General features: G+C 33.3%; 1 protein-coding gene across 4 annotated transcripts in view; it reads right to left on the bottom strand.

The window, feature by feature from the left end:
• Positions 1-27039, bottom strand: part of Pcgf5 (polycomb group ring finger 5) — a 124086-nt gene that overhangs the window by 10163 nt on the left and 86884 nt on the right. For 2 of the 4 annotated variants that reach the window (XM_076834549.1, XM_076834548.1), the window contains exons 7-10: positions 25432-25530; positions 23082-23171; positions 15951-16010; positions 2749-8470 (exon numbers count right to left, since the gene is read on the bottom strand). In XM_076834549.1, coding sequence (XP_076690664.1) covers positions 8423-8470; positions 15951-16010; positions 23082-23171; positions 25432-25530 — 297 coding nt within the window. In that variant the 3' untranslated portion in view covers positions 2749-8422. Of the gene's footprint in view, positions 1-2748; positions 8471-15950; positions 16011-23081; positions 23172-25431; positions 25531-27039 lie in introns of those variants that run through there. The other 2 variants (XM_076834551.1, XM_076834550.1) reach the window with 2 other exon arrangements.

Raw genomic sequence — 27039 nt, 5'->3', positions numbered from 1 at the left:
AAATCAGCAGAAGTAGGAAGACCAGGACTTTCTAAGAAGGAAAGGGGCCTTTGATCACCAGAGAGGTGCAGGGCATTTTAGTTCTTTTTTCTCCCCCCAAGACAGAGTCTCAAGACCAGCATTGCTCAGGCTGATCTTGAACTTCTAGGCTCAAGCGATCCTCCCATCTTAGCTTCCGAGTAGCTGGACTACAGGAGTACCCCACCATCCCTAGAAGGGCATTTAAAATAGGAGTGAGCCTTGTGAAGAGAAGCAGGGCTTTGCAAGGAGTATCTGAGCTTTTTAAGGACAGGGTGTTATAAAGAATAGGGACACTTTGAAGGTAGAGTGGGTCTTCTAGAAAGAGCAGGGCTCATAAGGAGGGTAGGACTTAGTAGAAAGCACAGGAGTTGGTAGAAGTTGGAGAAGTTTCTAGGAGAAAAGGGCTTCCTAGGAGGATCCACACCTGGGCTTTGTCAGGTGGAGCAGGGTTTGCAGGAGGAGCAGGGCTTTGAGAAGCCAAGGCTTTGTAAGGAGGAGCTGCACTCTGCCAGGAGCAGGGCTCCCTGCTTTGAACAGGGCTTTGTCTGGAGGAGCAGGGCATAGGCACATGGAGTTAGCTTGCAGGACTGGGGCTCCTTGGAGGAGCAGCGCTTTGTTTAAGGGACAAAGGTTTATAAGAGGGAGCTGGACCTTGTAGAAGGGACAGAGTTTATAGGAATAGGAATTTGTTGACAGAAGCAGCAGGCTTCCTGAAGAGGAAGAGGACTTTGTAGGGAACAGTAGATTTTGTGGCTAGAGCAGTGTTTGTAAGGAGGATCAGGCTTTGTAGGAGGAATCAAGCGTAGCTTGGAGGAGCTGGATTTTGTAAGGAAGAGCACAAATTTGTTAGTAGTAGGGGAATTTTCAGGAGGCCTAGCTGTTTATAGGGGGGACAGGGCTTTGTAAAGAGGAGCAGGGCTCTGTACAACCAGCAGGTTTTGTGAGGAACAGGGCTCCCTAATGAGAAGCATGGCTTTTTAAGAGGCCTCAAGCTCTCTAGGTTTCCGAGTGGGAGTCCATTTTCTAGGTGGCATAGAACATTGTTAAAGTGGAACAGGGCTTAGTATTGGGCTTTACAGGAGGGTCAGACCATTGCAGGGTTTTGGAAAGAGGAGCATGGCTTATAGGAAGGCAATCCTTATCAAAGGAGCAGAGTTCTAGGAGTGCAGGGCTTTGTAGGAGAAGCTCGCCTTTTAAAGGAAAAGCAGTTTGCAGGAGGGCAAAGCCTGGTAGGGAAAATTAAAATTTTTAAGAAGGAGTCTGTTTCTTAGGAAGAGCAGGGCTGGACAAGGAAGAATAAGGTTTGCAGGAGGAGCAGGGATTATATGGAAGGAGACCCTGTAGAACAGCAGGGCCTGTGTTAGGTGTAGGATAAGCAGGGTGTTGTAAGGAATGTGGGGTTTTGTTAGATGGAGTGGGATTCTTAAAGGAGACTGTGGCTTTGGGAGGAGGAACAGTGCAGGGCATGTTGTTATTGGTGGGGCTTTGAAGGTGGAGTGCAGCTTTGTACTGAAAGTCAGGGCTTAGGTCTTTGTAAGAGGTGCAGGATGCTATTTGAGGAGTTGCACTTTGTAGGAGGAACAAGGCTTGGTGGGAGTAGGGTTTAAAGAAGGAACAGGACATTGTAGGAAGAGCTGGATTTGTAAGGAGGATCTGGGGATTTTGAGGAACAGGGCTTTATAGAAAAGAATAGGTATTTATAAGAGGTGCAGAGCTTTGGAATGAGGCCACAGTTTATGAATAGGCTTTGTTTATTTTTTATTTTCACTGGGTAGTGTTGCTGCCTATTCTTTCTGGCCATGATTCTCCATTTGAATTTTAGGGTAGCAATCCTGGAACCCCCAAATTCCACAGCAAGGGTGCTAAGATGCTACCTTATAAGGCTGAGCTTCTAAGGCCTAGCCTGATACAAGACCCCTCCCTATCTTTTGAAACTGATGAAGAGGTCAAAGTTGAGCCTGTGTTCACAAAACACTTCAAGACCTGCGTAAAGTATGATCCCTTTTCTCAAATGTAAGTGTAGAAGTGTAATTGGTCAGTTACAAAACTGTTCTTCCTCTGCTTGGGACATGGCTTCACAGTGTTCTCCAGCCTTCCTCAAAGTCAGGCCAAGGACTGGCTAATGACATGAGAGGAAAGGAAGGTGTCCTGCCTCCGAGCACTTCTCATGGGCAATCTTCCCATCAAGGAGCAGCCTTGGCAAAAGATGGAAGGAAGCCAAATCTTGCTCCTGGGAAAGCTCTTTCCATATCTTACTGAAGACAGGGGTTTCCAGCCACCTTGGAGGTTTCACTAATTAACAATAAGGCAGAGATAAGTCATCATGGCCTTCCTGACTTAAAGGTCTTGCTTTAGCCTCAAAAAAGAAAAAAAAAAATCCCTAGCTAAGTGTACATAGAGGGTATTAAAAACAAAACAAAACAAACAAAAAAACAAGCCAAGTTCTCTGACTGAAGGAGGAAATCCTTTCTTTTGATTCTCCAATTGCTTTCTATTAGGTTTGATTAATCTAACAAAAAAAAAAATTCTTCTCTCTGGGTGTAGACACCTAAGAATTAGTTGAATGGCAGTCTGCTACCTTAAAATTAAATAGTAGAAAAAGCTTCAGATCTCAAGTGCACAATGAATTTCAATAAAATTTGCTGCAGGAGCAGTACTTAAAGGAGACATTTTTAACCAAGGCTGCAATCTACAGTTGATAATATTAAATATACGACAAACAGCAAATTATGCAATCAAAATTTTAATAACAAAGATACTATTTTTAACATGGTCAAATATACTTGGCTAAGTCCAGATTAAAAAAAAATGTATCTAGCCCAACAGTACAATCATACAGCTTTGTACAGAACATTCCATCGATCAACAGAAAATACATTTGAGCACAAAAATAAAAAATATTTAAAGAGAATCTCTAAGCAGCTTTTTACTTCTGCAAAACAGACATATATCTTGTACTGATTAAATATCTACAAGTGCTTTCCTTTACAAAAATACATATATTCTTAATAGACTAAGTCATTAACAATGACCTGGTAATTCTTTCACTTCAATTTGAATGATTTATAAGCTAAATCTTACAACCACAAAAAGGTTTTTATTTGTATTAAGATGTTACCACTTTTGACAAAAAGCTTAAAATATTTCATATTTCAAAGTAAAATTAGCAACATAACATTACAATATATTCTATCATAGCTTTATTTATTGTGAGGGCTACCCTAATATAAACGGATGATCGCTGTTGTGTTGCCAGATGCAGGAATGCAGCGGAACATTGATACTCCCCCCACAAGCTCTTGTCCTGGACCACAGCTTCATAAGGACACTTAGGCCCCCACCCCCATTCTAAAAAATACGGCAAAAAGAAAACTGATCTCAAACAATGTTAGGCTGATCCCATTACATTTTAATGTGTAGAACTCCTGCTCCAGTGGATTGATGTGAAGTGTATGGATAAATAAACTAAACTGTTTCACTATTTCTACAATACCCAGAAATATTTAATCTTCATTTGTACTAGATTAGTTGCTTATTCCATGAAGTTCTGTAAGATGGAAGAAAACTAGATCCAGTATATATAACATGTAAGTTTCACTTGATTCTAGATTTAAAAACTATTTAAAAGTATTTCTGAAAAGTCAGTCTCAGTTTTGAATCACTGAAAAAAGGACATAATGACTACACAGACACATTTGCATGAGCATTTAAAGTGATCAAATTATTTTAAGTTTAATTTTATAACTTTCTGAAGAGGAAGTGCTCAAGCATTTGATTCTATTTGAAAATATAATAAGGACAGCAAATAAACATTCTATTTGTGAAAACTGTGTTACAAGAAGAGAATCACTTTTAAATTACCGGAAAACCACCATTGCTTTTTAAAAAACCAACACTATGAAAACCCTATACTGTATGTTTAAGAACATTTATAAACTTTATCTCATGTTTTCCACCAAAATATTACTGAACTAGGTGTATCAAGTAAATCCAGACACAGTTGTTTATCTTGTGCTTTGAAAGGGCTTCAGAGTCTTTAGTGTATTTAATGTTTTTCAAAACCAGATCTAGCAGACATGTTATGTTCTTTATTGGTCTCCAAACCATAGGGATATACATCTTAAAATAATGATAATAGTATTTCAAGTTTTTGTGTTTCTAATCCAGAAAGAAATGTTATGGCAAACTCAGTCATTTTTGAAATTCCTATAACCAATCAACACCTGGTATAAAGCTTAGCTGCTGGAAAGTTCCTTATGATAGTCCACAGTACATAATAGAGTGTACATTCACATTTAATCGATTTGAGGAGGTTTACCTAGTGATCCATCAGACAGACTTCATAAAATGAGTTTTATCTGAAAGGTGGCACACAGAATGAACTGAAGAAGAAATGGCATAATAGTACACCTCTCTTGATGTACATAGATGCTCTTGTATAGCTAAATTCTAATAATAATGCTTCTGCTGAGAAATAAGACAAAGAGTTACTTTTTAAGAAAACAAAACAAACAGGCCCTTTTAAGAAAACAAGACAAAAACAGGCCTTTAAGAAAATTTTGCTTCTGAATATTCAAAAAGCACTTATATAAATCCAGTAGAATGTACTATCTTCTTCACAAGTAAGAATGTTAACATTTTTACCAAAGTCTGTCTTGAAGAAAATTTCTCATATTACTAAGAACTTGGGAGCTAAATAAGTATGATTTATTTTATACTACCTCCATGGAAGAAAAGACTTCTCAAATTAAAATTTAAAATTTCAATTTCAATTTTCTTTTAAAAGTATTTCTCCCATATTTCATTCAGAAAAATGTGTTTATCGCTTTCTCATGTTTGAGGATTCCTAAAATCTGTCAGATGGTGCTGAAAAACAGTGAAAATATTTGAAAGGAAGTGTGCTCTGATTATTGCAAGAAAAACCTGCATTTGACCCTTCTCACCAAGAAAATTCAGTTTAAAGCCTTTCTTTGGTGATGTTTTAACAATTAATTAAGGTTATTGCCTAACTATATAAAATCAAGTTGCTATCTAAAACCTTCCAACCTCCAAACTGTTAAAACTGTCTCTCTAACACAATTATTAATTAACAATAAAATGTCTTTGGTGATATCTATATTCTTATGAAAATCTTTAAAAAGAAACTAATTTACAAGTGCCTATTTAGATATGAAACCATTCATGAGAGACAGATACAGACAACTCAAAATTGATGCAGTAAATCTAAAACAGAAATGCACTTTAGCAATGAGGCACTTTCTCTTAAATATTCAATAAAGCTAAACAGTTCACAATATAACATAACATACGTTTTTCCTTAAAGAATCAGTTCAAATTTAGGTGACATTTGAGTGTAAAATATAGTTTAGCAAACCCATTACATTTATAAAATGTGGCATATTAGTTTGGGATAGATGATGTTCAATGAGTAAAGAAATAATACACTTTTCTAAAAGTAGTTAAAAGATGTTACGCAAACCCAAAATTGAATATTACCTCATCAGTGAACCTTTTAAGTTTATTTTTTCATGCATCTTAGGAGTCTTATTGATCTAGAGAGAAGGCCATGTTTTGACTTCTCTATTAACTGATGTGATTAGTTCAATTAATGTGACATTTATAAACCACATTCTTTATATCCAAGATTCTTTGACCCTTCTGTATCTGATTTTTAAGGCAGATAAAACAGATAACAAAATATTTTATGGAAGTAAAGTTTTTTCAGTTTATTGCTTAAGAAACAACAGATTAAAGAGTAAATTTAGGGTTATTCTCTGATTTTTATAGATTCACAATATTACTCCTATAGATTATTAATATGAAGCATTTGTTTTTTTAGCACCTTATTTTATAAAGCTAACCATAAAAGGTGCCTGTACATTTTTTCTATACCTGGTTGCCTGCAAATTCTATGACCTGATGTAAGGAATAATTAACTGGGGATTTAGTGTATTACTGGTCATGACGGCAGTCAATACTTAGAAACTCATAGGTGACACACCAAGAGGTCAGATGAAGAATTTGAGGCTCTAGTGGCAATACAACATTACTCAGGACCATCAACAAATGTGAACCTTTGTCGAAATAACAATTGATGCCCTACTTTATTGTGTTAAGTTTTTTTTTTTTAAACATGTTTTGGCACAAATGCCATTGCATTTAAATAAAATGTCAGTGCTTTAACATTAAATAAAATAATTTTATATACAACTATTCTCAATTCCATAATTGTTTCCTATATATTTCCTTGGAATATAGTGAAACATATGATTAGGCAAGGGTCAAATTTAAAGAAATCTTGTATATAAAACTAGTTTATGCCCGTAAGTTTTGGCTAGGAAGCCAAAATATCCAAGTCCCATTTGTGGTTTTCAAAATGCACTCGTAATTCATTTTGAGTTAAGTAAGTTAAAATAACTTCTATATGTGTAAAATACTTAAATCATTAATCCAGATGTGATGCATTTATAATTATTTAAAAAATTTCTCAAGAATATCTAGGAACTAGGTTTCACAGTATAGCAAAATAATTTCTGTAACTAAAGAACAAATTCAGTTTTTTTGGAGGAGTGTAATGGTCTTTTCCAAGCATTGATAGTTAATAAAAACTGCCTTTTAAATTCTGCTTATGAACCCTTCCAAGAACACACATAATCTAACAAAATGAAGCTAAAAAAGCACTGCTGTAAACTTCTTCACCAAAGTCAGAACAATAACAGAAAACTTTAATACAGACTTTTGGACTTGATAAAACATATGTAAAAGATAATTATTAACTTTAAGCTTTTACATTGTGAAATGCAGCAAAATTGAGATGTCTATTGTGTATTTCTTAGAGTTGTATAATGTTTTATTTCTATGAAGCATTTTGACATCCAGAGGTGTTAACTGTTACATGTTACTGGAAAATGTAGCACAGCTACCATGTATACAGTATAAAAACTATGTGTGTAACACATAGATTGTGCTCATGTCAGATTTCTAAAACAATTTCTCCTAATCTCCAAGATTTTTTTTCCTAAATTTCAAATTTCAAGGTTGTTCCAAAGCAATTGATAAAACAATTTCCAAGGAGATTTGGTGAAAAAAGTGTGATTTTTAAAAGTTTTAAAATAAAGTTTTTAATCTAATTTAAGTTAAAAAGACTTTGACTTGCAGACTAATCTGAAATGAATGGAAGACTTAACAAAACTGCAAAACCAACATCATCATAGTTCTGACCTTTACTGAGATCATGAATAAAACAATAATCCCCCCCATTACTACAGTATCTAAAAGAAAATATCCTTAAACCATTAATTTTGGTTAGCATGTTTATCCACTACACTGTATTTAATCTATTTGATGCATATGGTTTGGAAATGTGACAGGTAACTAACAATTTGAATCTACAACAGTTTTTGAGATTTTGAAGCCATAAAATGTTATCTGCTCTAAAAATCCTAACATTTAAAATCATCAGACATAACCTTCTGCATGCCGCAATGACATACGCCTAAGGCCAATTTAAAAAAAAAAAAAAAAGCATTCATTAAATGACAGCAACAACATAATGATACATACATCAAATGGGCTATACGATGAAGTTTCATGAAGCAGCACCCGCTTGTCATAAGGCATTATGAAAGATTAACCTTACTTACACATTAATTTTATTAGAAGTAAATGTGATCAGCTGCCAACATTGTGAATGGTTGTGAATCTAACTTAGGTTGTCCAAGAAGTCACCTACATTTCTGATCTGGAGGGCTAACATGCCTTCCTTGTGCAAACTGGTAGACTATACAGAGAGATGCTTAGAATGTCTACAATTATGATGTGCTCCAATGTTAAAGAATAATTAGAATTCTTCACAAAAGGACTTGCACACTCAAGAATGAACTATTTCTTACACAAAAAGCTTACGAAGAATAGGACAGTGGCTCAGAAACCACTTATCTAAATACAGTTCCATACAAAATAATTTCAAGATATAATTATTAGGTTCTTGTACAGTACCCTATTTAAACAAGAATAAAATTGTTAAGTATGTGAAAACTGCAACACCACGAAAATTGAGCCATTTTACTAGTGTAATTAAACATTTGAACAATCTTGGAACAGGCAAGCAAAATATTCAGAAGGATGAATCATGGCTGCACACCTAACTGATTCCAGTCATGACGTGCACACTGTGAGACAGCACAAATACCTTATGCAGATGGATCAGTAGCAGAATGGCACTTGGTTTGCTCTTAATAGAAACAACATGAATGTTACTGACAATTTTAGAGACAGACAATGGCCTTATTTGCATGCTGAGAATCTGTGTCCCTCTAGTCCAACACCGTTCACTGTGCAATCTGTTGACGAGTAAACAAATAGTGCAGGATTCATTTCAGTGAAATCTAGGCCCCTTGGTCTAACCGAAATCAATTCTTGGTCGATACTGCAAAACCATAGGGTATGACTATAAAATAAAAACAGATGATGAATAAGACTATGTTTGCATAAAAACAATATAATTTACATACAAAAGATTTTAAGCATTTAGGGTTATAATTTACTACATTTCCTGATGCTAGTGATTATACCAATTAAGATTTAATTTACTATTTACGATTTAGAGTATTACCATTATTTCTTTTGGTTGCCATTATTTTTCTTCAATCAGTCAAGTTTTCACTAATATGCAGCAGAGGTCAAGTTCAAAGCCTGTAGAAACTGCGGGGGGCAGGGGCGGTGTTTGCATATGTGATCAAAGAGAGATAGGGCTTGTGGAGAATTATAAGCTACATGTCCCATTTCCAAGTATTCCACTAGTAAACCAGGTGTTGGGGTGGGGGTACTAGGAGTAGGGGCTGAACAAATGGAGCTGCTGCTGGTGAGAACCCACTGAGTCACATATTAAGAGACTCCATGCTCTGAATCTGTGAAACTGGAGTAGTTTTCACAAAACACATCTTTTAAATAAGTTTGATATTTTTTGTCATTTTAGCATTTACAATTTATTTTAATGGTCTTTAAAAAATATTGGAGTTTTGAATAACCAATAAAAAAAATAAAAAAATTAAAAAAAAATAAAAAATATTGGAAAACAAGTAGCTAATGTCACATGAAATACTATTTAGGTCACTGCATTTTTTCAACAGTCAGTTGATAGTATCATATATTCAGATGCATTGTATAATTTTAAAAGGTTCATATTGTCCTAGATGTTGCTCTATTTAGAAAAGGTATCATAAATCTGGCTACCATATAGTACTAGAAAAAATGTTTTGCAGATAAAGGCATAAGCCATGCCACCTCTGCATCTGTTTTTACCTCCAGTTTCTGTAATAATATAGAACCAAAACATCATAAAGTTGGAAAAGGTCTGAAGAACCAATACTTTTCCTTTTCGTAAAGCTGTAGGTTTCCCTTTTTAAAGTGAATTTGAGTAGCTACTTTCATGGAATCAAGAAAAGGGGAGATGGCCACTCACTGATGTTTCTTCATCAGTGTAGGCGAATGAAAAAAAATCCAGTATAGAGAACTTTATTCTTTCACATAAATAAAAGTACAGACTGAGATTTTACAATTCTGAAAATGACCACTGTAGCACTTATAACTACATTACATATTGACAAGACTCAACGTTGGGGTATCTTTTACAGATGGCTAGCAACAAAAATGCTTTCCGAGGTGAAGAAGTAATGGATATGTCATTACTAGCTTTCTAAGAACTAGAATAATAATCTTAGTCTCTTGAGATTTTCATGGTTTAAAATTATTTTGGTTCTAATTTTACTTAATCAAATTATCTAGGAGTGGGGCACAGGAATCTATATTTTATAAAACTCTCTGGAAGTTTCTGAAGCTGAGCCACATTTTGAGACCATTAACATAGGTACACTCCTAGTCTTACTTCATTAATTCCCATTCTACTTCACTCTAAGCCACAGCTTTCTGTTTATTATAATAATCTTCACTTTTTCTTTCCATTCCTGACTATTGAATGTGCACACATTCTGTAATTAAGTTACTCATTTTAGAATACACTTAACATATACAGAAGTATCCATCAACAATGGATGAAAGCAGAGAGGGGAATAAAATGGCTTGGTTGCTATTGGTTGAAATTTTCTCAGATTTGGGCTGAAGATGGTTTTGTCTCTCTTCTCCAAAAAATCATTTATATTGATTGTATGGCCATGTATGGAGATCAGTAATTTTATTGAACTGTGTCATAACATTGAAAATTCTTGAGTTGTACTGTAAGTTTTATTTATGTTTCAGTTACTTTCTGAAGTAAGATGGCATCCCATTTACTAAATGAAATATGGCCTCTCTTTGCATTAAATTATTGCACTGATTCTGTTTCATAGTTTCTAGTTCTCACAACTCATTGTGCAATAGCAACACACGATAAAAGTGTTCATTTTAAATGTGATAATTTTAGCAATGGTTAAAACTGTCCTTGATTAACTTTTTCCCTTAAAGAATAAATTCTTTTTATCATAAAACTGTTTTTATTTTAGATTTGAAAAATACAGAAAAGCATCAGTAAATAAATAAATAAAGGAAAATTATTTAAATCCTATCATCTAAAGATCCTTAAAGTCTTTTTATCTACACTTTTTTTTCAAAAGTAGATTCATGCCAAACATTTTTTCATAAACAATTTTGTCTATTAAAAACCTTTGTGTTCATTTAAAATCTCACATACACATTTCCATACCATTTAATACATTCCTACATGATCATTTTTTTTTTCTTTTTTGGGTACTAGTGATTGAACTCAGGGGTATTTGACTAATGAGCCACATTCCCAGCACTATGCTGTATTTTATTTAGAAACAGAGTTGTCTCTATCTTATGCAGTTTACAAAGGAAGTAGGGGCTGGGATTGTGGCTCAGTGGTAGAGCACTTGCCTAGCACACGTGAGGCACTAGGTTGATTCTCAGCACCACATATAAATAAATAAAGTCTATTAACAACTACAAAATATTTTTAAAAAGGAACTATATGTTAACCATATCTCCTTTTGCTGTACATTTGATATTATTCAATTTTTAGGCTATTATAAATTTATCTTAACCCACTGCTTCCTATCCTTCCCCCCAGGACATATTCCTGGATATGGAACTACTGATTTAAACAGCACATACATTTTTAAGGATGTTTTGATAAATATTATTACACTGGTCTTCAAAAAGCTGTTCTATTTTTACATTTCCCTAAGAAATATGAATGTCCAAGTACTATACTTTACCTCTCTTAATTTGGCAATTTAATAAACATAAGATAGTATTTTATTATTTTTTGCATTTCTTGACTTCCAAAGAAGTTAATGTTTAGAATCTGTATACACTTATTAGCCAGCTGTATTTCCTTTTTCTGTAACTTGCCTAATATGTTCTTTGTTCATTTTTTTTCCTATGGAAAGTTAGGCTTTTTCTTATAGATATTCTTATATTATATATTATACTATATTCTTATATTATATAGATATTCTTATACGAATTCTTTATGTATTAAGGACATTAAATCTTTTTTGTTATCTATTACAAATCTTTACATAGATTTTTACCATTTACTTTTCAATATTAACAGTTAACTTGATTAGTCTTTATCTTTTTTATAGGTACAATGAGAAAGACCATTCCCAATCTGAGATCAGTTACTCAACTATATTTTCTTCGTGATCTTTTAAGGTATCATTTTGAATATTTATCACTTTACACCATCAGAAACTTATACTGGTGTATAATGTGAGTTATGAATTAAACTCCCCTGTCTCAGTACAATTAATGAAAACAAGCCCTACTAGATCTGCATCCAATAGTCAACACTATCTCTGAATGTATGATTTCCAACCCCCCTCTCTTCTGTACTGTCTGCTCTAGCACCACTGGCCTCCTTACAATTCTTAAACAACCAGATTCACCCACTGCTGAGAGCCTTTGCAGTGTATTCCCTAGGCCAGAGTGCTCTACAGACAGATATTCAATTCATATAGCTATGTCTCTCATTTCCTTTTGATCAAAATCTACCATATCAAGAGGCCTTCCTTGATTATCTTAAAAGTAAATTCAATTAATCTATTTTCAATTTCTTCTAATACAAAAATTTACTTGTTTTTTTTCCCCATCTGTTATAGTCATTAGAGTATAAGTTCCATGAGAAAAAAAGGTTTGTGTTCATTTTAATTCTATATCCCCAGGGCTAGGAGTGACCAACATCTACTAAATGCACAATACTAATATGCTCAATGATAAATGAATCTTTTTTTCTTCCATTAGTTTATGATACTGTTTTCATAGATTCATAGATGCTGGAGTCTATTTCTGAATTATTCTTTTTTATTCATGTTTGTTTAAGTTACTACATGATTTTAACTATTTCAGCTTTATGATACATGTTTGTATGTGGCAGTGCACTTGTCCCCTTATTACTCATTTTAAAAATGTAACTGACCAGAAGCATCTGTGTGTGTGTGTGTGTGTGTGTGTGTGTGTGTGTATATTTATATTTGAAAGATAGAGATTTTATTCTCTTCCTATTAGGAAAGACATTGAAAAGGTCTTCAAGAGGGGTGACAATTGGTGACATTACAACCGTTTGGTATCACTCAGCAGAAGCATCTGTATTTTTTGATGAACTCTAGAATGCCTGAATTTGTTAAGTCAGATAAGAACCTGGAAAAAATATGTCTAAAATTATGCTTAAGTTCATAATTTTATCATGGGTAAACAGACATCTTTATGATATTTAATATACTCTTTAAATTTCTGGTGTGTGAAATGGAATTTTGGATAAATATAAAAGGATCTTTGTTCTTAGGAAATATTTGCTGCAGTATTTAATGGTCAACTGTACTGATTTATTTTTAAATAGTTCTACAAAAAAATAATATATAAAGAAAGAAATAAGAGAAAGATTTGGGAAAAGAGAGGGAGGGACAAAAGAGGCAGAAAATGTAATGAACTGTTAATTGGTAAATCTAAGTAAAGGTTAAGGCTATTCCTAAGTAATTATTTCAATTTTCCCACTCTTTTGAAAAAATTCAAAATAAAAACAAGTTAGGGAAAAAATCAGGACTTAACACTGAATTTTATTAAATATTATATATATATATACATACATATATGTTAAAAGACTTAAAATTGAGGAGATAACCCCATAATATTAACCCATTCTCGCATTTCTGATAAAAATTATACAAGGTCTTTGTTATTCTTTTTGTATAATATGTTAGTATGTTTAATGGACCAAATATACTCAAGAAAGACAAGGAATATAGCTGGTAGAGTCCTTGCTTAGCCTGTGTGAGACCCTAAATTTGATTCCCAGCACTACCAAAAAAATTTATGCAAAAGAATATTTAGTATATTTTAGTATATTGCTTATGTTCATACTTATATTCAAAATGAGATCTGGTACTAGTTTTGTTCTCTGTCAGTTTTGCTATCATGTTTATGTTACCCTTGTGAAACAAATTTGGAAGAATTCTTTTTCAGTGATTTAAAACTATATACAGCATGGGAGAGATCTACTTCTTGAAATTTGGAGAATGTGACCATAAAACCACTTAGGTGTGTTCCTCCCTCTCTCTCTCTCTCTCTCTGGTACTGGGAATTGAACCCAGGTGTGCTTAACCACTGAGCCACATCCTCAGGCCTTTTTATATTATTAGCTAGAGACAGGGTCTCCCTGAGTTGCTTAGGGCTTTGCTAAGTTGTTGAGGCTGGCTTTGAACTTGTGATCTTTCTGCCTCAGCTTCCCGAGCCAGTGGGATTACAGGTGTGTACTACCATATATGGCCCACTTATGTATTTCTTGAGGAAATTAATTCTTTAAATTTTTTTTTATGCCTTTTGTGAATTAGTGGTTTAACTTCTCTTTCTTCTTGGATTTTTTTTTTTTTTTTTGGTGGTGCTGGGATTCAATTCCAGGGCTTTATCCATGCTAGAAGATAAGTACTCTACCACTGAGCTATATTCCTAGCCCTTCTTGGGTAAATATGAACCACTAATATTTTCCTAGAAAGTTTTCTATTTCAGAAAATTTTCACAAAATTAAAAACTCAATAATACATAGCTCTGTATGTACATATAATACATATTTTTTCCTCTCCCTCTTTTTTTCTTTTGGTACTGGAGATTGAACCTGGGGGTGCTTTACCACTGATAAACATCCCCAGGCGTTTTTATTTTTTATTTTGAGACAGGGTCTTGCTAAGTTGCTGAGGACCTTGCTAAGTTGCTGAAGCTGGCCTCAAATTTCTGATCCTCCTCCCTCAGCCTCCCCAATCACTAAGATTACCTGTATATCAATATATTCTTGTAATAAAAAAGTGAAAACTTTTCCTAGAAAATTTCTGGTTTTGGCCAAAGATACATACAATTAACTACAAATTCAATTTTTTTTAAAGACTATTATCTATCTATCTACATATATGAGACTATTATCTGTAATGAAGTATTGAAGAAAGAAATGGAATTTTGTGTAGATTTGAAAATTTGTCTCATTCCAGTCATGTTCTAATAATTTGCACTAAGATTTAAGAATATCTTTCTTTCTAAGGACACAGACATTGATACTAAGAATAAAATAAAAAAGCTGTGTGTATGTGGGTTCTAGCTATGGACAATATACCATTATGGATCAGCCCCAAATCAGCTACAAAGCTTAAAGCTAAAACATTTATAAACTTCAGAGTTTTATAAACTTTGCCAACTCCAACTAAATTATTTGTTCATCCCTTACCCTAATCTGTGTAATAGAAGGTAAAGGATGATTTTTTCCCCCCTAAATGATTTCCTCTTGGCCTTTATAGATGTCATTATATTTGCTTATTCCACTGCTAAAAAAACTAGGACTTAAACTTTGCATATGAAAAAAACATACATCTTAGTGAAGGCATGGGGATTCCTACAACATAGCCTTGACCAAAAGACTGAGGGAAATTTTAGATAAGCTGCTAATTCAAATTTTTTGATTAGTATTGAAGTATTAATACTTAACATTCATTCATTTGTCCAACTCCAAAACTGCTACACTGAAGTTTACTAGTTCTAAAGTTTACATAATTCTCCTTTCTTGGCTCCAAGGAAATAGGGATGAAGACTACCTTAATTGCTGGCATAAAAAATCTGGATATTTTAAACAAATGCTATGATTAGTCCACAAGATTAAGGTGGATCATAGATCATCTCTGAACCTAACAATAATCCTTACTATAGGGCACTTAAGTCTCTACTTTCCAAAAATTTTTAAGTGTATTTTTACTAGATAAACTTTTCTCAGACACATGTTCAAATATTATCAGCACATTATTAAATTAGCTCACTGTCATTTCCTTATTAAAAGAGGTAATAGGATTAAAAAACTTAGAGCAATGCCCTATAAGCAAGCTCACAATTAGATTTTGTTCTTGCTCCTATTTAGTCATCTAACTTGGCATTTCATCTTTTACTTGTGGATGAATGGCTCATCAAAAAAAAAAAAAAAAAAAGAAGAAGAAAAAGAAAAAAAAAAAAGCCCAAACATAACATTTTGGGCTGGGAATATAGTTCGGGGTAGAGCACTGCTTAGTGTGTGGATGGTGTGGGTTTGATCCCCAGCACTGCAAAAATAAAAATAAAATCACACTTATACAAAGAAGGCAACATCCTGATCCAAAATGGATCAGAGATTTCTCAAGGACTGAAAGTAGTAATTATTAAGAACTTCTGACTCATAAATAATGGCCTTAACATTTATAATTTCAATTTATATTCAATAAAGTTAAATAGTTTTTTCAGGACAACTAAAATAATGGGGAATTTGGGGGATTTAAGTTTAGAAAAGATCATAAAAACATCAGTTTTACAGAGTGACATGTCTCAGTAACTCAAGTTGGGGATGAAGCGATCACTGCCATGGCATCATGATGGTCATATGTACCGTCGTGAGTGCCTCTTACCTGATACAAAGGGCCATCCTGAGAGCAGACTTGCGAAGCTGAGCAGTTCAGACACCGAAACTGCGGAGGAGATGAACTCATCAGATAAGAGGCATCCACAACTGGATACATATTTAAAATTGATTATTTAAAATATTTTAACGTCAAACATTAAGAGTCAACATGATTAATTAAAAAAAAACACTGAGAAAATGATAGTTGGTTTTGAAAAAAATAGATTTAATAACTTAGTGATTGGTAAAATTTAGCTTGAAGTAATTTTAGCAACTAGCTATGAGTTAGGTTAATATTTTGAAAATACCAATACGGTATCCTACCCTTTCCATCTCCTTTTCAAATACTAGTTCCTGAGAAAATCCTCATCTCTTGGTATATAAGGGCACCCTCTTTCTTCCATCCCTTCCTGCGGTCAGTCTCTCCTAGGTCTCCTATTCAGCTACCCCTGAAAGCAGCACTGTTCAGTGAGATCAGAGCACAGAACTTCGCTCAACCTATAAGGGATCCATTTCCTGTTTTATTTAGGTTCTTTATATTGCTCAAATTAGAGTCTTAGTCTCCATATCTATTTTAATAGCATTAGATTATGAGCTCCTTGAATATATTTCATATTTACACTTGCAATCTTATATAGATAAGATCCAGAACTGACAAACAGCAGCCACTTCATTAAGTGTTGTATAAGTAAATAAATGAATGAATATATTTTTAAACTACTGAGTAGATTCATTTGTAAACCTACTACCTTTTAACAGTTTAACCACATGTGAAATTGTTATTAATCTTGATTTCCAAAATATGTTACAACTTGTTAAATACAAATATAATTTTCATTGTAATGGGACTATAAAACAATACATATTTTAAATTATGCATATATGAATTCTACATTGCATATTCTTCAAATGGAAAAATTAAATACATAAAAGTTACAAATAAATCAGAATATTTCTAAATTCCCAGAGTAGCTTTTAAAAGATATACTTTGAAAGATTATAAATTTTCTATTTCCCCAAAATACTTGAGCAAATTTTTTTCTTTAGAAGTTGGTCCTTGATTTTGAGTATAGTGCTCATCAACATGCTATAAAATGTGCCTAGTAGTATGATTTTTTGGTGACTTCCTTTTTCTCTGAAGAGTTTCCAAGCTCTGGCTTATTCGACTTTGCCTAACGAGGCAAGTTGTACATAGCATTCTATTAGAGAGTTAAAGTGGAAAAATGCAATTTCACTAGTTGTTCTTTTCTCTATTAGTCTCTTTGGTATCAGTCAAGATGGGTACCTTTGCTTTTCCTAAAATTGCAAATAATACAAAAATAAGTCAAAGAAAGATAGATAAGCATGGTACAGTCACTTCTGTGCTGGACTAGCAGATGCTGCTGGAGGAGATGAAACTAAACAGGATCACCTAGGAAAAGGCTGTGATGACCACTGACAGCGTGAACTTTACCCTACCCAAGAAGGGAAGAGCAGGAAGACATGACTCCATGGCAAAAAGATTGAATAGAAAGATACTGACAGAGGTCAGAGGTGAAACCAAGTGAAGGAGGAGGAAACTATAATCATAATGAAAGTTAACATACATGAGCTATTACTAAAATAGTTAACATTTATTATATCAGGCACTCTGCTAAGAACTTGAGTATATAATATTTCACTAATTCTTGTTCAACTTTTCAACACAGGCATTGATAATTTAATTTTTAAGGATCAATTAAGGAAAACTAGGAAGCAGGACACATCTGGGAGAAAATTACCGCAACCTCTGTAACAAAAGATTCATACTTAGAATATATAAAAAGCTCCTTGAAGAAAATTTTAAAAAGTCAAACATAATGATGAAAAAATAAGACAATGAATATGAAAGTTCACAGATGAAATCTAAAATTGATAATATGCAGAGTTGGTGAGGATGTCAGAAACGGGACACTCCCTTGTATATTACTGGTATGATTATAAACTGTTCTTTTTAGAGAACATTTTTTCAACATTTCTCAAAATTTAATATATACATACTCTGTTGTAAATCTACTTCTAGGAATCCAGACAATAGATATGCTTGCACATGGGCAAAAAATACATGTACCCAAAAATATATGGCAATGTATATAAATATACGTCAAAAAACCTTAAAAAATCAAAATGTCCACCAAGCTATTTCATTAACTAAACAGTGCTACATCCACACATATTAAATTTTATCACTATATTAAAAAGAATTATTTCAAAGTTTATTTTTTCCACATATTTATTGCCAAGCAAAAAAAGAAGTCACAAAACAATATATACTGTTCATATTTCAGACAACAGTGATGACCACTGGCATGGATATTATGAACAAAATCCAAGCATTAGATTGATGATGACATTAGATGACAGCCCTTTCCAAACTAATTCTACACCTTCAATTTGTAGATGTAGAAGCCAAAGGACAAGTAAGTAGTCCTATCACACTAAAATCCTATTACTCAAGGATGGTCAAAGATCAGATACACTGGTTTCTTCTGGGAGCTTTCTAGAAAAACAGAACCTTAGGCTCTGTCTCAGACCTACTGAGTCAGTATCTGTATTTTATCAACATCCCAAGATGATTTATATCTTTGGGTTAAAGTTTGAGAAGTACCGTTTTGTTTTTTTTTAAGTATATTTTCTCCCACTAAGAAGCAAATATCATGGTCAGCCATGAGTACAAGAAATTCCAAAGTGACAATATCATTAAGAACTGAAAAAATTTCTAAGAAGTATCTAAGTTTGACTGGATGTTTGTTTTGATTCCTGAAGATAAAAATCTTTCAAAAAAAGATCAAAATGGAGAAGTGGGTCCAGAAAGAGCAGGGCTAAAGAAAAGGGTCTAAGGTTGAAGTGGAACTAGTCCTGGACAGAGGAAAGCAGTGGTGCAGAAGGTGCGTGGTGCAGGGAGACATTGCACTACTTGAGGACTTCAGGCAAAATTGATTGTCCTGAGATTCCTCCAGTAGGGTAGGAATGGGACAAGGTAAGGGGTGATCTGAATATGGAGTAGCCTTGCTAGAGGTGAAATAGCCAATATAGAGAGGAAAAAAACCTACAGATTTACTCAGAGACATAGATAAAGAGTAAGGAACATATGAGTAGATGTCTCACAGAAGCAAATACAATGAAAAACTATAATGATGCCAATTCCAGTGAAGCAACCTAGAAATATAATTCACTGCCAATCACAATCCCATTCAAAGATTAGTCTGGAAGAATGGGTAAAACTAGACAAAACAATTAAAAAAAATAGGTATTTTTTGCCCCAATAGGTACTAATATACATCATAAAGCAACTTAGAAGACCTACTTGTTTTATAAGACATTTTAGTTTAGACTCTAACCAAACTTATCCCAAGGTAAATGGACAGTTTTCTAAAAGGGTTTTTAGACAGGGGTGTTATATAATCAGATTTTTAAGAAGCTATATAATGTGTAATGCTGGTTCAGAATAAGACCTGCTCAAAAGAACAAACCAGAATACCCAGGGGCATATACACATATGTGTATGTGTGTATACATTCATATTCATGTATACATATGTGTAGATAATGCTGATATCTTGAAATAATAAGGTAAGGTATGGATTATTCAATAAATTTTATTTCTGATTAAAAAAATTTTAGAATAAAATAGAATTAAGACTTGTGAACATGTGTATGCAAATAAATCAATCTCAGATGGATTAAAATGTTTACTATAAGAAAGGATAAGAAGTGAAAGAACCACATTATACTCATTAGTTTAGGAAACAACCCCAGCCCAAAGCAGAACTAGTTATCCATGGCAGTAGATAGAATAATGAGAGTTTTTCAGACATCCTGGCCTCTTGATGGCAGAGATAGTAAGGAATGAATCACAAAAAATAGGCTAGTAGGGGCTTAATGAAGAAATGATTGTTTTATTACTATTGCTACATTTGTCCAGGTCACTCTTCTGCCAGAATTCATTTAAAATAATAATTTTGTACTTAATTGGAACCAGAGCAAGAATTTAAAGTTTGTTTAACAGAAAACAAACAAGAAACTAAGATTCAAATAAATAAAATTATCTTTAGGATATATTTCATGTAACTACTACTTTATAAAAGATAAAATTTTCATTTAATTTAGTCTTCAAACAAATGTATTGGGCAGTGTGTTAGGTGCTGGAAATTCAACAGTGACCAAATGAAAATGCCAGTTTTTTTTTTTTTTTTTTTTGTATCAGGGATTGAACCCAACAGCATTTAATCACTGAGCCACATGCCCGTGTCTGTCTGTCTGTCTCTGTCTCTCTCTCTCTCTCTCTCTTTTAATTTTGAGACAGGGTCTCACTAAGTTGCCTAGGCTGGCCTTGAATTTGCAACCCTCCTGCTTCAGCCTCCTGAGTTGCTGCAATTACAGGCATGCTTCACCATGCCTGGCTAAAATCTTAGGTTTTAAATTACAGTTAAGTGAGGGGACAAATAATAAACATATAATCAAGAGGCACAGTATGTCAGATGGTTTAAAATAACTATGAAAAACAATAATCATGAAAATGAATTAAAGAATGTCATCAGAGAGGGAGTTGTTAATTTTAAGGGAGGCCAGTGGCCTCATTGAGAAGGTGACACAGAAGCAAAATTCTTGAAGTAAAAGGTGTGAAGGAACTAGCTGGATGAATACCCAGGAAGGCAATACCAGTAGGGCATGTTTGAGGAAGCACAGAAGACACTGTGGCTAGAGGGCTGTGAGCCAAAGAGAGAGGAAATGGTAATGTGTGTGTTGTGGTGGGAGTGACAGGGAGAACTATGTGGGAGCCATCTCTATGGGTCTTTGGAAGGACTTGGCTTTTATCTAAATGATAATAAATTGAACAGAATGGCACAGAGTGACATGTCCTCTAGCTGTGGTATCAGGTGAGGAGAGTATGTGGGTAGGGTAGAGGCCAGCTAAGAGACTTTCAGAATCATAATGGAAAATGTCCATGGTGAGTGAGACCAGAGTAGTAGTAAGACACAGCTGGATTCTGATTCTAGTATTTTGATGGCAGTGGTTAGAATTTGCTAAGGATGAATGAAATAAAAAGAAAGTAATCAGGGCTGATTTCAGGAATTTTGGTCTGAGCAATTGGAAAAATGAAGCTACCAATCTCAAAACCACTGAGACTATGAAGAATGAGGGAGACATGGGTTTGGAGAAGAACAACCAAACAACCAGAATTATCATGAAAATAGAAAAAAAATAGACTAATATATTATTTTACTATGTACTAGATGTAAAAGGTGGTAATTTTTCTAATTGTTTTGTTTTTCACCTAAATGATAAATCATGATATTGAACCACTTTTTGAACTTTTATTAAAATATGACTCAAATAACTAAAGAATTCAAACTATTCAGAAATGTGTTACCAGAAATGTAATTATATTAAAAACTGATATAACTGATAGTCTATTAATACACAATTTCTGTGAAGTAGCTCTAGCTTTAAAATAACTGGCAGTATGGGTAACTTTTGACAGGGATCTTGTGAAGGACAGGTGAGCACCAGCAGAGGCCTCACACTGATGGCCATTTACATCTCTTTTAACACTGAACTAAAGAAAGCTAAAAGGACATCCAATACAATGCTAATGTTTTAGGTAATATTACAATATTCTCTCCCCAACAGTACTGGCTAAGAGAATTTACTCTCTCTGCAATCTGCACCTGGTGTCTGACAGATTTTGGTTTTAATACTTAAAACAAAAGTAATTCATACACAACCCTTTAAAAGCACTATGAAATGTCACAGAAAGGCAAGTAGTTATTTACCAAATACAAAGACAATAAAAAAAAACAAACAAAGAGATTCGATGAATTCTTTGAGATCAATAAACTAGTTGATGACTGACACTAAATGTAATTTTTTCTTCCTGGTCTTGAACTCTTTTTGCTATGGCTAATGGATTCAGCTTCACAAAAAGGATTCACCCATGTGAAACTCAAATAGGAAAAAATTCTGATTTAAGAAGTTAGGTGGTTCATGTATTATTATATCATATCAAGACATTTCTTCTGAAAAACAGCCAAATGTTTTACCCACTGTTTGCTTCTTAACAGTTGCAAAGATATTTACGTTCAATGTAAGTATGTTTGAATTACTGAAATATGACAACCCCTGTTATATCTGGATTTTACATTACCTATTCCTTGGGAGAGGTAACATTTCTTAATTTTGTGTTTTATTTTATGAGTAACTTACATTTTATAATAAAATATAATAAAACCTACTTACAAAATAAAAGCATTACATTTCTCAGAGTTGGAAAGTACGATATTGTACCATAAACCCCACAGAATCTTAATATCTTAAAGGTGACCTTAGAAGTTATCTAGTCCAACTTTTCAATCAGTCTTCATTAAGGCTTATTCATCACTCAGATCATGAAGAGAATTTCAGGTAGCATTACTGCAATATTCCTTACTCCCACAAATCAGTCTTATAATCCCTAGTGCCTCAAACTTCCCTAATATCCCATATTAAACTCAGATGTACTCAAACCTAAATTAGGACTAATAAAAAAATGAGAGTTCAAAATACAAAATTTACTTTTTGGTTTTCTTAGGTTTTCTCCTCTAAATAATTTCTCCTAGGGCGTAGGCACAATAATTAAATTCTGGTATCAGAAACCACAGCTAATTCACTTACCCTTAGGCCTGATTTTATACTTTCAATGTTAAGGAGGTACCTGAAAAAGAGATTATCCAGATTCTACCCAATATGTCCCTTATCACAACTCTAAATGAATTCTCTCATTGACCCTTAATTATACCAGTTAGGGCAGTACTTACTCTCCCCACCCCCTATCTATATACTGATAAGTTCCTATTAGTTACTGGGCTTTTAAAAAATACGTGTCATCTTTCTTGAGGTTAACAGAATCCTGAGCATATTTTAATGGAGTTTTGAACTCACCTTAAAAAACAAAAAACACGTATAACACAGACATTGGTCTTGTAGTTGAACCAGTTTTCAGAATGCTGAGACAAACAAGAGGAACCAGTTTCTTCTTCACAAGCCATATTTTCATAAAATTCCTAAGTATATTGTTAAATTTTAATAATAAAATAGTATATAACTAAATATACACATAGGTAAATATAAAAGCAATTTACGTTTTCTCCTCTTAGTCGCCATCTTGTCATATAGATGAATTCCATAGTATGATCCTTCCCCATAATTTCACCATTGCACAGCACATCCAACTTTAAAAAGAAGTTACAGATAATATTAACATAAATAATTTTCAATTCACAAATTTTAATTTTTTTCAAATTTCAAGAGATCCAAACAATTATAACAAAATAGAACTATTTCTTTTTAAAAGAACACTCAATATTTTTACTTTCTAGCACTTTTCTTTCTCACAGAATATTAACAATTCAGATATAAATAAAAGAAGCACTATTTATCTTGTCCAATATAACCTGGTTCTCAAGTTCAAACACATAATTCATAAATGCAATACAGACCTTCTTATTCCACATCTCTGTGCAACCTTAAAGGATTTAGCTACACTTTGCCCTTGCTGAATGAGAACAAACTGTAGCAAGCTCATAGTTCCTTACAGCTTCTCTAGCTTCTAAATTCATCTCTCAGAATCCTTTGGACTTTCCAAGATTGAAAGGGGTTACTTAGTTCCAATTTAAAGAAGGTAATGAATGTAGATACAATAATTTATAGAGTCTTTGAAGTATATGAGAATTTCTAGTAATTATTGATAATTAAATTGACATAACATTTAGGACTATAGCACAGATCTGTGTTCCAGGGCTAGTTGGGTTCTCTGGTTTACTTGGTTGGTACTTGTACAACAGTTACAGGATCTTCTTCTTACCAGGCATGAATTGTCAATAAAGGGTTATACTTATAAATGATCATTTTTGGTCTATGTTGCAGGAACCAAACAACTCCCCAAATCTTTGTGAAGGCCACAGGAACTCTGGCTACTGTTCATTAATTTGACAAAGCATAATTAAACAGATCTCTATAAATAACATTTCAGTTCTCTAGCTATTGAAATCAACTAGTAAGATTTCATAAGCATGAAGAGGAGTTCCAAAGAATGAGTTCTAAATAATTCTGTCTGGCTAGACAGAAACTACAATTTTGAATATTAAGTCTAAAACAAATATAGTCCCAATTGTATTAGACATGTGAGACTGAATTGATCTTTTGATGATTGATGGTGACTTATATGAACTTCAAAATGCTTTTCAGACATCATTTTATTAACTCTTAAAAAAACAAAGTAAATAATCTCCCTTTCTTTACATTGCCTGTAAAATTCACAAGCAAAAAAGTAAAGAAATTTATATAGGATGCGATTACTAATCATTTAACAACTAACTATCCTTCCCCAACTAGCAAGTCTGTAAAAGAAGTTCCAGCTGCCAGACATTTCATTAAATCATCCCCTAACAGGCCAGGCAGCAAGATAATGGGAGACAAACAATATTTCCACGAAATCATAGGAAAATTCTTTGGGACAGATAAGGAGCTATCAGTGGAATAAATCTGTTTTCTTTCCATCTTAGTCTACAGACAAATATAAACCTGCCAGAAGTAATACTGAGAGTAAGTGTTCCTAGCTCTAACAACTTTCTGAATAGAAACAAGAAACTGGCAAATTAATGAGTAAGACTTAAAAGTAAGGAGATAAAACTGTACATGGTATTTTGCAAGAAGAAAATAAAATATAAAACCGCATCATAAAAATGATTACATTTTCTACTTTTCACTGTGGTTATATCTACAAATTATTATCTTTTACTTTTACTAATCACTGGGCTCTGATACCTAATTGTTGCAAATTTTTAACACAAAAAATGATGTTTTTGGAATTTTTCTTTTGTGTTTGTTAGACCAAACTATAATAATAATAAAAAATTAACCCAGACTAATCAGTCATCAGAGAAAACTTAAGTTTAAGATCAAAGGCTTCCTTTAAAATACAGATTTCATACCTGTCAATGCCTATGTTCAAATCCTATCACACTGTATTTTTCTTATGCTTATTATTTATAATATTTTCTGAATACATAAGCTAGCTATAATCAATATCAAATTAATATCATTTCTTATAAGAAGATGAAAGTTTCCACAAAAGTTAATTTGAATATATTATGTTAAAACTCATTCTTTTTGTTAGAATTTTACTTCAGAACAGAGTTTTGAAAAAAAAAAAAGCAAAAAAGAAAGAAAGATTAGGCTGGGTACAGTGCTGCATGCTTATAATCCCAGCAGCTCAGGAGGCTGAGGCAGGAGGCTTACAAGTTCATAGCCAGCCTCAGCAAAAGCAAGGAGCTGAGCAACTCAGTGAGACCCTGTCTCTAAATAAAATACAAATAGGGCTGGGGATGTGGCTCAGTGACCGAGTATACCTTAGTTCAAACCTTGGTTCCCCCTCACCCTCCAAATAATAATAATAATTTAAAAAGCAAGGTTAGACATTATTTAACTTACCTCATAAGAACTTGGAAGTTTTAGTTTTAAACTTAGAAATTTTTTAATAGTTCCTACAGTTACACGTGTAGAACACCGAATGAATTTCTTCATTAGACCCTAAGGAAATAAAGATGGCTAATTAAAACATTCTACTTTACTTTTTATGAACCATTTTCACTATACTATCATTTTGAGTATTTTCAAAATGTTTTGTGAGAATGTTTCAATTTACAGCTCTTTAGTACTTGTAAGTAAAAACGTTCCTGGTTCTCAGACATTTACAATACATTCTTCAATATGTATATTTATGCATTCAAGGAAAATCCTGGCAAAAAGACAATAGGCTTATTATTAAGACATTTTAGTACAGAAAACACTGTGAGTTTAAATAAAAATAAAAGAAATACCACAAAAAGCATGCAAATATTCTATTATCACTTCTGAAAGCATTAGGGACATTTTCTAAACATGATGCCATAACTTAAATGATTTTAGAAAGAGCATAGATTTAAATGAGACCTAAGGAGCCCTAGCATGCAATAGAAGCCAGTTAGGCCACAACATGCCTCAGCAACTAAAAGCTATACAGTATAGAATCCGGGTTTCAAAAATCATGCTCCTCTGAGGAGCTACAATAATACTTGACTGGAAAAAAACAGGTCAGTGTGTTTTGATGTGTCTCATTTGTAAAATGCACAGAGCAGTACCGATTCACTCTTCAAGCCTGAGCATCTTTAAGATATAAGAATATCCCAGAATAGATATTCAAATTAAAAATGAGACAAAATGAGATCACACACATTATAAACATATGAACCAATATGTGAAACAAAATTACATCTCACAACCTGAAAAGTTATCTGCAAAGTGAAACAAAAACAAAATACAACTGAATCTTAAAGATACAAAGTATTACTCCTATTTAGATGCGTAACAAATTGGGTCAACATCCAGAACAATACCTTAAGTATTTTTAAATTTACTAAGTTAAAAGTAGAACTTTTCAGTTAATGTTCACTTCCTAGTAAAACACAGTTCCTGGCAAAAATTAACAGAAACAAATCCACAACTAATAATTGATTACAATTCAAATGGTAAAGTATCTATTAAAAGAAAACAAGCAAGTTAAAAGTTACATTAGTACAGTTTTGCAAGTTTGAGTAAAGTCAAAGCATGTGAGGATACTGGGAGACCTTTGAATGTAATCTCAACTGCAGAAGAACCTTGATATCAATGCAGAAATGACCTTAATATCACCACCCAATCTTTCAGAAAACATAAATTTTTTAGAGATGTCAGATGAGTTAAAGCAACATTTTTAAAATGGGTCAAAACTTTTAAATTTATAACTCAATAAGCTTTGACATGAATCTAACAAAATTTCAATGTGGATTAATTAAAAATTTTCATGTGACTTTTGGGATCAGTTGCCATTCTTGCAAAAAAGCAGTTAGAATTCTGCTACAAGTTTCACTGGACCTGCATAGCAATTTGTGTAGTATTGCCATCTTAATGATGTTGTCTTCTAATCTATAATCATTCGATGCCTTCACATTCATTAGGCCTTTAGTTTTTTAACTTTTATTTATTTTTAATATTTTTTAGTTGTCAATGGACTTTATTTAT

This window comes from Callospermophilus lateralis, chromosome 15 (assembly GCF_048772815.1).
Source record: "Callospermophilus lateralis isolate mCalLat2 chromosome 15, mCalLat2.hap1, whole genome shotgun sequence".
NCBI classification, from domain to species: Eukaryota; Metazoa; Chordata; class Mammalia; order Rodentia; family Sciuridae; genus Callospermophilus; species Callospermophilus lateralis.
The sequence above is the reverse complement of the archived record's forward strand: the minus strand, read 5'-3'. Positions and strand labels throughout refer to the sequence as shown.